Genomic DNA, 11,138 nt, shown 5'->3' with positions numbered 1-11,138 from the left:
CAGTAACTCATCCCTTGAAGGAAATCTCACCATGGATGTCGTTACTGACAGTCTTCTAAATGAAGAAGCAAGGAGAAAGGAGCGTGGTATTTCAACAGATTCAGATGTTAATGTTGTTGAAAACAGAGGCAGAAGTGAAAATCGTGATAACTCTAGAAACAAGGGGCGTGACAAGTCAAGAGGACGATCCAAATCTCGTTCTAGAGCAAGCGTCACTTGTTATTATTGTGGTAAACCGGGTCATAGAAAACCCGAATGTCAAAATCTGAAGAGAGACCAGAAAAATGGTACGGTCAAGCCAGATCAAATTGACCCAAAGAAGAAAGAAGAACCAAGCACCACGCTGTCGCAATTGAGGAAGAAACCGATATATTTATAATCGGAGAAGACAATTATCTCAATTTAGCTTCTGATGAAAGCCTATGGATTGTCGATTCAGGTGCATCATTTCACATCACCCCACATGAATGGTATATCCTACAAGAAAGGTGATTTCGGTACGGTGAAAATGGGAAATCAAGTCACAAGCAAAATTGTTGGCTTAGGAGATATTCAACTAGTGACTAGTACTGGTTGTAAGCTTATGTTGAAGGATGTGAGACATGTACCCGATATGCGGCTTAATCTGATGTCAGCTAGTAAACTTGATGATGTTGGGTATATGAATTACTTTGGTGATGGAAAGTGGAAGCTCACCAATGGTAATATGATTGTCGCTCGAGGAAAGAAAGAAGGTACCCTTATATTTCACCCATGGGCGCCTATTCAAGGGGGAGGCAAATATTGCTCATAATAATTCTTCCTTAGAACTATGACATAAAAGGTTAGGACATATGAGTGAGAAAGGATTACAAATTCTCTCACAAAAAGACCTATTACCAAAGGTGAAAGGTAAATCTCTTGATCCCTGTACACACTACTTAGCAGGAAAGCAGCATATAGTCTCATTTAAAGATCCAGTTCGCCATCTAGAAGAAAATATATCCAAGATTTGGTTCATACTGACGTTTGCTCTATGACTGAAAAATCTCAAGGAGGTGCATCTTATTTTGTCACATTTATTGATGATCATTCGAGAAACGTTTGGTTATATTTGTTGAAAACCAAATACCAAGTACTCCAATCCTTTAAGAAATTTCATGCCATGGTGGAACGTCAGACGGGTAAGAAGTTAAAGTGCGTCCGTGCTGATAATGGTGGTGAATACCGTGGTCCATTTGAAGATTATTGCAAGTCTTTTGGCATTCGACTAGAAAAGACTCCTCCGAAGACACCTCAGCTAAATGGCATAGCTGAAAGAATGAATCAGTCTATTTGTGAAAGAGTTCGATGTATGTTATCTCACGCAAAACTCCCAAACTCATATTGGGGAGAAGCTGTGAAGACTGTTATTGATATTATCAATCTCTCGCCATCAAACTCTTTAAATAGAGGCAATCCCGATGAAGTATGGTCGGGAAAGAAGATATGTTATGATCACCTGAAGGTATTTGGTTGTCGCGCATTCGTCCACATTCCAAAGAACGAGCGAGCCAAACTTGATTCAAAAACCAGGCAATGTATTTACCTTGGCTCACCCAAAGATGAATTTGACTATAGATTATGGGATCCAGTCAAAAGAAAGGTCGTGAGAAGCCGAGATGTTGTATTTTTCGAGGATCAAACAATAGAAGACCTCAAGGAGTCTGAGAAGTCTCAGCCTCATTATTGTTCGTGATAATTCTTCACCATCCCCCGTGGTACCAGATGATGTAGGGAGAGAAGAAAGAGAACAAAATCATGATCAGAATATTGAACAGCTTGAAGCAGATGATATAAATGCTCAGGTTCAACCTGAACCACGTCGTGGAAGTAGAGAACAACGTCCATCCACTAGATATAGTGAAGAAGAGTATGAAATTATCGTTGATGCAGGGGAGCCTCAGAATTATCGAGAAGTGCTAACCAGCGATCATAAAGAAGAATGGGAGAAAGCTATGAAAGAAGAAATGCAATCCTTGCATGAGAATTACACTTATGATCTAGTGGAGTTGCCTAAAGGAAAACGAGCGTTGAGATGTAAATGGGTGTTCAAGCTCAAGAATGAAGAGAACAATCCTAAACCTCGATACAAAGTTCGAATTGTTGTTAAGGGATGCAATCAGAAAAAGGGGATTGATTTTGATGAGATATTTTCCCCTGTTGTGAAGATGTCATCCATCCGAGTTGTAATGGGTCTAGCTGCTAGTCTAGATTTGGAGATTGAGCAACTCGATGTGAAAACTGCATTCTTACATGGAGATCTTGACGAGGATATTTATATGGAGCAACCTGAAAGATTCGAAAAACCAGGTAAAGAAAATCTCGTCTGTCGTCTTAACAAAAGTATTTATGGTTTAAAGCAAGCACCACGACAATGGTATAAGAAATTTGATTCCTTCATGACCGAGCACGGTTTTAACAAAACACAGACTGATCATTGTGTTTTCATGAAGAGGTATGCAAGTGGTGATTTCATTATACTGTTATTATATGTTGATGATATGTTAATTGTTGGGCAAGATAAGCTGAAAATTACATCGCTCAAGAAAGCTCTAAGCAAATCATTTGCTATGAAAGATTTGGGTCCGGCGAGACAGATCCTTGGGATAAAAGTTATTCGTGACCGAGAGAAGAAACACTTGTGGTTATCCCAAGAGAAATATATTGAGAAAGTCCTTGAGAAATTCAAGATGAACAATGCCAAGCCGGTTAGTATGCCACTTCCTGGACATATCAAACTCAGCAAGAAGCAAAGCCCAGTTAGTGAGAATGAAAGATTCGAGATGCATAATGTCCCTTATTCTTCCGCTGTTGGCAGTCTTAGTATGCCATGATATGTACAAGACCCGACATTGCTTATGCAGTCGGAGTAGTTAGTCGCCATTTATCTAATCCCGGAAAGGAACATTGGTCCGCTGTGAAATTGATATTTAGATATCTCCGGGGAACGAGCAATAGATGCTTATGTTTTGGAAAAGGCGAACCTTTGCTAAAAGGTTATTGTGATGCAGACATGCCAGGCGACGTCGACTCCAGAAAATCGACATCGGGTTATTTGACTACTTTTGCAGGGGGAGCTGTATCTTGGCAGTCAAAACTGCAAAAATGTGTTGCCTTGTCAACTACCGAGGCCGAATATATTGCAGCCGCCGAAGCTTGTAAGGAAATGTTATGGCTGAAGAATTTCTTGCTAGAACTTGGTCAAAAGCAAGAAGAATATGTTCTACTTTGTGATAATCAAAGCGCTATTCACTTAGCTAAAAATCCAGCCTACCATTCAAGATCCAAACACATCGATGTTCGATATCATTGGATTCGAGATGTGTTAGAAGAAAAGAAACTTCAACTTGATAAAGTTCACACTGATGACAATTGGTCCGACATGATGACCCAGACCATATCAACAAAGAAGTTCGATGATTGTTGTGATGGTTCCGGTGTAGTGGTGCCCTCCAATTAAATCGAGAAGGAGGAGATTTGTTGGGTTATTCTCTCTTTAATTAAGGGAGTTAACACAATAAGTGAATCAAGATGTTTCACATAAGATGAAACTCATTTATTGAATGGTTGATGCGTTCATTTCTTCAATACACAAAAACTCCTTATTGAATGAATGTATGAGAAACATTCATATGAGCTATTAAGGAAGCATATGTTACTCTCTCATGATCACCTATATATACATGAGATTAGAGAGCTTATTTCATCAACCACAAATACAAAACATATATTATTAATCCACAATAATTAGTATTATTATTGTGAGAGTTTTGTGAGAGAAGAAAACCACTGTTAATAGTGAGAGATATTCACGTTATTAAGGTGATGACTTGTAATCCTACTACAAATATTATAGTGGAAGAATTGGACTACTCGTCCCGCGGTTGTTTACCTATTTGGGTTTTTCCGCGTAGCCAAAAATTCTATTTTGTCTTTGTCTAATTATTTTATTCACTATTTATTTATTTTTCCCGTAATTACACAAAGAGGGAAATACGAGTTTTTTTCCCAACAAGAAGTTCCAGATTTATGTAATTGATTTCAATCAAATACCTTTTTTTAAAACAATATTCTTATGTAAAATCAACTAACCGTTCTACACAAGCATCTGTATTAGATTCTACTATTAATTTGTTTGAAATTAATGGTTAGAAACCTATTTCTTTCCCTGTTATATCAAACGGAAGTATTTGATACTATATAAAAGATGGATAAAAAAGAAGTATTTACACGTTTAATGATTAGAACACATTACAATGCGTAGGTGTTCTCCCACGACTCGGTTAGGGTTGGATCGGGCTAAGCCGACTAGGCCTTGAACCAGCTCGTGCAAGGGGAGCGAGATGGCTCACGAGCCCATTTTTCTTAGGGGACTCTGATCTGACTGGTTAACTGGAATGCAGGATCCATCCCTTGCCTGACACGGTTTAGGGGCAGATCGGGACAGGCTACTAGACAACCGCACACGTTATTGAACAATGTCCCACAAAGCGGATTGAGTCGGGTCGAGCCAAACTGACCTGTTCATTGTTCAAGCCTAGTGTGGGAGTGTTTGACCCAAGTTACCATTTACCAACAATAAATCATAGGTGGAGATTCCCAGAATCTGTCTTATTTCTAAAAATATATATAAACCCATGAAATCATGAAATGTATTGGTCCCATCTCAATTCTAAGCTTTAATGCTTACTATCAACAACTCCATCCCTATTTTTTAACCTTTGCTTCTCTTTTGGTATATATCATCTTTTCTTCACTCTTTCTCTTCTACACTAAGTATTAAATAAATTTGTTTGTTTCATGCATTATATTTACTTCATTATTGTTAAATTGTTAATTTATCTATTAAATTGTTGATTAATTTTTTGTTATACAGAAAATATGAAGCATAGGTTATGAATATTGGATTTGTTGGGTTTTTTTAGCAAGCTTGTTAATTGAACAATTATTATGGATTCATCTTTTGTGGGTAAGTTCTTGTTTGATTATTATCATTATTATATTCCAGATTATTATACTGTCTGTAATTATTATTAACCTTGTTGAAGATGGTAATGCTGATTTATATTGATGGTTTCATTTCAATTTATATGATTAATCTGCATATTTTATTTTGTGTGATCAAATACATCTTGTTTTCAATTGAATTAATTGATTAGCTTTTCTGGGTTGTTAATAAAAATTCCTTGTGAATTGTAAATGTGGGATCTTAATTAATGGGGTTTTACCTAATTTATGGGCTTTCCTTGGTAAATTTCATTTTTTGATTGATTTTGATAAATGGGTATTTACTATTTACTCCATCCTTTGAGAATTGTAAATGTGGGATCAGCAAGTCTTGCTTGTGACGACTCACAACCGTCTTTACTTTTTAGCATAATTTAAATCGGGTGTGAATCACCAGAACCTTGTGACGGTCACAAATAAGAATTTGCGATGTGGAATCTCAGTTAAATGAGTTCTGGGTTTTACCTCTTTTCATTGACATTCCTTGGTAAATTTCATTTTTTGATTGCTTTTGATAAGTGGGTATTTATTCCTTTTCAAAGATTGGCCATTACATTAGATCCCTTTTCAACCCATGTCCACAAAAAAGAGGTCTTTTTGCATTGGTATCATATGTGAGGCTGTATAACTTGCATGTTGATCGCTTTTTGATGATTCTGATGGTGAGCTATTTCCGGCATCTACGGCTGTTTCGGTCCTACCTATACTAGCTTACTAGTTTATGGAAGTGGTTAGGTGTTGTTTGTTAAGGTCAACCAAGTTAGGCTTTTAGGTATATTATATGACTCTTTCCATAAGATAGTGGCAAGCTATATTCTTTGAATCTTTTTATAGTTCTTAGTCTATTGCTGTTTCACGGCGGACATGGTCATGGCATTGCTGTAACTCTTGGTAAGAGTATATTCTAATTTCTAAGTGGCTTGAACTTCTATTTGAGTACTACCCGAGTTGAAGCGCTTCAACAAAGTTTATCAACTAAATCTCGTCATCTTCTCCATTTCTATGCATTTGTTTGGTATTTGACCGTTGAACCTCTTGTATGGTAACTGACTAAATGGTACTCGACATCGGCAAATATTTGCTTATATTGGAATTTGGAAGTGTCTTTGTAGTCTTCCATGAATTTCAATTATTGGTCCCTTTGGCACATCCTCTCCATATTCACTTGAAAACACTACATTTGCTTTTGGACCGGGGTTTTAGGAGGTAAAAAATCTGTGAGAGAAGATTGAATCCCACAATCACATGGTAGTGTTTTGTGGGTTATTTCTTACTTGAAGTGAAAATATCGTGATTTATTGTGAATGTTTTTGAAAGTAAAATGTAGTGAATCCGAAGAAATAGACAAACTATTACCTATTTTGTTCCTTGACTTTCATCATTGCCTTTTGGGTGTTGTTTGGTGAAGTGTCCAAATTACGTGTCTCTTGGCTTATTCTGTATAATTTTATCAGGGGATGTGTTTGATCCAACAAAATGCCATAAGTTGAGTATGGAGAAGAGAAGAGACATTGTGTATGAATTAGCAAAGTGGTCACATGGTGCTGAAGCGATGTTACAAACTTGGAGCCGGCAGGATATTTTGCAGATTTTGTGTGCAGAGATGGGGAAGGAGAGAAAATATACTGGTCTGACCAAGCTGAAAATGATAGAACAACTACTAAAAGTGGTTTCTGAAAATAATTCACGAGATCATGAGAGTGTAGTTTGTGAACCACATCCTTCGCCTTCAGTTTCTCAAAAGAGGTCAAAGAGGTCGTCAAGGAAACCGGAACATCTTTACCGTCTTCTCAATTCTGCTTCTGCTACCAATATTTCTGCCTGCAACACCGATGGTGATACAGGTATTGCAACAACATCAACCCTAGTGCCTAAATGACTCCCGTCTGTGATAGAGGGGTCTTATGTATGCAGCCTTACCTATGTGTCTAAATACTGAGAGACTATTTGTAGATGACCCGCAATGGAAATTGTCATAAACTGCATTGATACTCTGCTATTTCATGGTACAAGTAGGATAAAGCGTTTAGTGAGTCATTTAATTCATTTTGCTTATTCCATCATATTCAGGTTGTGCTACATATTGCAAAAATTCTGCTTGCAAAGCTAGATTCAACAATGGGGATGTATTTTGCAAGAGGTGCACTTGTTGTATCTGTCATAAGTATGATGACAACAAGGATCCTAGCTTATGGCTGACTTGCGGCTCCGACCCTCCTTTTCCGGGTGATGCATGTAACTTGTCATGTCATCTGGAATGTGCCCTAGAACATGGAAGAGCTGGCATTGCAAGAGACGGGCGTGTTGCTCAGTTGGACGGGGCCTTCTATTGCGTTTCTTGTGGAAAGATGAATGATCTGATGAGGTAATACTTGCTATGTTTTGTTTTTCATCAATTTTCTATTGTAAGGTTTTCTTGCTCCGTTCAGCAAATACTGTTGGAAGTTTGAACTGACTAAATTTCTTGTTTGCTTGTAGTGTTCTGTCTGTATTTTTTGGATAGTCCACTTATTATTTAGATGCGTGCTTCGCTAATTCGGATAATATATTTAGCAAGGACGAACGCACTATACTTATTTTACCGTTTGGTATTGGTTATCGTGGGACGATTTTCCCTTTGATGGAAAGTTACCTTCTTTAATGGTGTGATACTGTGATATACAGCATAACATAGTCTATCATATACTTTTTTTTGTGATTTCTACTCAAAACTCTTGTGTTTTGTCTGTCTAGTCATGGGTAAGAACTAAGAAGTCCCAAATATGCCGATTCTAGCTTAACCCATTATGTTCCTAAATTGCACAAGACATGGAGATGCTAGGTAGGTAATGGAGCAGTCTTTTACTTCTATATTTGACTTGCCTTTTGTGGTGTAGTAGTAGTCTTTAGCATGTGAAAATTGCATTTTGTAGCTCGAGTGTATCAAGTTGAGTCAGCTAGAACTCTAGAAGGGGTACTACCGTAGTAGTGAGGAATTATTTTTCAGGACATTTATGTCTTTTTGGAATTTATTCAAAATACTTGATCAGTAGTTGATCTGGTGACTTGGACTAGTTCATGTTGATTGCACATCGTATGATAATGCTCCCATTACGTTATGAATTTTCTGGCCATCCCATCAACCAATATCTAAAATAATTGCTGCTGTTCCTCTGATTTTGCACTTGATATACACTACATGTAATTTTGGGACATTAGTATCGGGAAACATGTATATTTGCAAATGGTGTATGTATTCGTGAGAAAATAGGCCATGATAGAGAAAAGATAGATGATAAACAGGATAAACCAATCCAACTTCAGATCTTAAGGAATGAAAGATTCAAGTTTCAACCCATTGGTCAACGTTATAGCAATTACGGCTGCATTGACTGCAACCTGCTAAATTACGTCCGCGACATCTTGTTACTAATAGAGCCCGATTGTTATTGTGACTGTCTGACCGATAGCGCATTTTAATACCATGTGATTGCATTTTGTTTATATGTGGCCACACTGCTTAAAAAACTGATGTAAATCATTAACAACTTATATGAAGATGCTGGAGAAAGCAGCTAATGGTTGCAAAGGAAACCAGGCGGGTGGACATCTTATGTTATCGAATCTGCTTGAGCCAGAAGCTTCTTTGTGGAACAAAGATATACCAGAAGCTTTCTGAAACTGTGGACGAGGGTGCTAGAAAACTTGAAGCGGAACTAGGTACCTTGAGTGGTGGACCTGTTAAGATGGGTAGAGGCATTGTGAATAGGATGTCTTCAGGTCAGGAGGTTCAGAGACTTTGTGCTTCTGCTGTGGAGTCCTTTGACTTGATTACCTGTTACACTCCATCCCACCAAGGTAATTTTACACAGTTGCTTGATTGTCTATTCATTTTTTTTCTACATGAAAATGAAATGCGGGTTTTTGGTTGTATGCCCAAGTGCACTTACGAATTAATGAAAGAATCTTTTAGTAGTGTGTAGTATATTTTCAAATTATCATCATTTAATATACCCTAATATTTACTCCCTCCGTCCCGGTCATTTGTTGTCCTTTGGTTTTGGCACAAAGACCAAGGAAAGGGGATTAGACCAATTACTAAATGACAAGTGGAATAAATTGAATGGGAATGATCAAATTACTCATCAAATTCATTCTTAAAATAGAAAGGACAACAAATGACTGAGACACCCAAAAATGGAAAAGGACAACAAATGACCGGGACAGAGGGAGTACTATATTACCTCGTGTAATTCACGGCAGGGTTGATATGACCCTCCTTAGGTGTGTAACAAGTTCAGTAGCGAACCCACTGTAGAAATGCTTGGAGGAGGACATAGGCAACTGAAAACCAGTAACACTATGACGACCTAGTACCCTATGGAACTCCGTTCTAATCTGTTTAGTTTTGTTCAAGGATCGGTAAATCATATCCCAAATCATACAACCGTGACTAAGACATATGCCCTTACTTGAAAACTGTTAGAAGATGAAATATGTTTTAAGGTAAAATAGAAAAGAGAAACTTGTTAGTGTGTGCCATTAGGGCACATAGTCGAAAAATCAGATGTATTGACTGTTCTCGTCATAGGTTGAGCCGTTGAGGTGACGAGACCTTGTTATCTCTGTAATGTTTTGGTTGGAGATCAATTTATTCTCAGGTTTAAGGCTTATTAATAAGATCTAGGATGGTTTCACAAAAGGCCAAAACTAATGTTCTATGGTTTGCTCAACTCTGGCAACTAGATTTTGAGGATGTTTGTGATGTCGGAGTTCTGGGTCGTGGTCCATGGCTGAACACCATGCTGAAGGTCCAACGGGGTTAACTTTGGGGATCTCCATGGCCTAGTTCATATTGATATGCACAAAACAACGCGATTACCTGTGAGCCAATATATTTTCTGATCGGAAAATCTCGGTAGGAATAAATTTCTTTAATTGTGTATGGCTTTTGTAGTAGACCATGACATCTTTATTCTAACATTGGCAGATTCACAAATTCATAGCCCGGCCACTAATTGGAGCAGTTTTTCTAGCCCTTCTTCTGTAGAAGACGAAACAACTAATATTACAACTTGCTGTGACTTGAACGAAAACAAAACCGAAGATTATTTCGACTATTACACGACCACCAACAAAATGGTTGATCCTGATTCATCCAACGAGCCTCTCAACTCCACTGATGCCAGTCACAATCCAATCCCGTCTTGTGGGTCCGATGAAGAGCATGCAACTGGGAAAGTCGGGTCTATCGATCAATCTGATGTTACACAACTTGGTACTGGACTTGTGTCAGATGGTCAAACTGACAAGGGATCAAATGACCTTGACAAGTCTGATCAGTTGATGCAACCTTCTGTGGGTCCGGAGACTGGTTTGCCGGTAACCCCTAACCGAAAAGAAAGCTTAAAATCCTTGAGCAAAGCTAAAGATGGTAATCTTGGGAAAGAACACGAGAGAAGTTCATCGAAGAAAAGACGATCTCAGACTCGAGATGAGGAACATGTTGGCGATGGAAATGACCTTGCTGGCAGTAACTTGGAGTACTACATAAAAGTGATCAGGTGGCTTGAATGTGTGGGCCATATCGATAAAAGTTTCAGACAGAACTTCTTGACTTGGTACTGCAGTAGGGCAACTCCACGGGAAACCAGAATTGTAAAGGCATTTGTGGATACTCTGATAGAAGATCCCGTATCCCTCTCAGAGCAGCTTGTAGATACATTTGGTGAAATAGTCTCGAGCAAGCGATCTCCTGACATCCCTCACGGCTTATGCTTGAAGCTTTGGCATTGATCTAAACTTGGGTCAATGATGCTCTTAGGTAACTGATCTTTTTCGACCTCAAGGCATATAGAAGGATTCGGTTGAGCTGATTCTTTGGCACTGCTAAAGCATGCTGGTAACTTTACATTCTTGTAATCACTTCGATTTATCAACAGGGCATTCTTCTATTAAGCACTGTGATATAATTGGTACACCATCATTATAATTTAATTAATATTTCTTCTAGTGCTGGTTGTTTGTCAAGTAAACTTGGAAAACGGCTCATTTGAGTCGGGTTTGGTTTGTGCCATTAAGAAGGTTCTATTACCGGTGCCTAACCGTTTGCTAGTAGACTTGGCAAACGG

At 38.2% G+C, this 11,138-nt stretch overlaps 1 protein-coding gene across 1 annotated transcript; it reads left to right on the top strand.

Annotated features, from left to right (window-relative positions):
• The first annotated feature begins 4,666 nt into the window (after nt 1-4,666).
• LOC141597227 (VIN3-like protein 2) lies at nt 4,667-11,019 on the top strand. Its single transcript, XM_074417603.1, has 6 exons — nt 4,667-4,756; nt 4,898-4,990; nt 6,483-6,872; nt 7,099-7,393; nt 8,567-8,865; nt 9,998-11,019. The coding sequence occupies exons 2-6, from the start codon at nt 4,972-4,974 to the stop codon at nt 10,801-10,803; spliced, it is 1,809 nt and encodes a 602-aa protein (XP_074273704.1). The 5' UTR covers nt 4,667-4,756; nt 4,898-4,971; the 3' UTR covers nt 10,804-11,019.
• The last annotated feature ends 119 nt before the right edge of the window (nt 11,020-11,138 follow it).

The sequence above is a fragment of the Silene latifolia genome, chromosome 8 (genome assembly GCF_048544455.1).
Source record: "Silene latifolia isolate original U9 population chromosome 8, ASM4854445v1, whole genome shotgun sequence".
In the NCBI taxonomy this organism is placed as follows: domain Eukaryota; kingdom Viridiplantae; phylum Streptophyta; class Magnoliopsida; order Caryophyllales; family Caryophyllaceae; genus Silene; species Silene latifolia.
The sequence above is the reverse complement of the archived record's forward strand: the minus strand, read 5'-3'. Positions and strand labels throughout refer to the sequence as shown.

Coding starts and splice junctions, on each gene's coding strand:
- LOC141597227 (XM_074417603.1), top strand. Junction 6,873..7,098: donor CAACACCGATGGTGATACAG/GTATTGCAACAA, acceptor CATCATATTCAG/GTTGTGCTACATATTGCAAA. Junction 8,866..9,997: donor TTACACTCCATCCCACCAAG/GTAATTTTACAC, acceptor TAACATTGGCAG/ATTCACAAATTCATAGCCCG.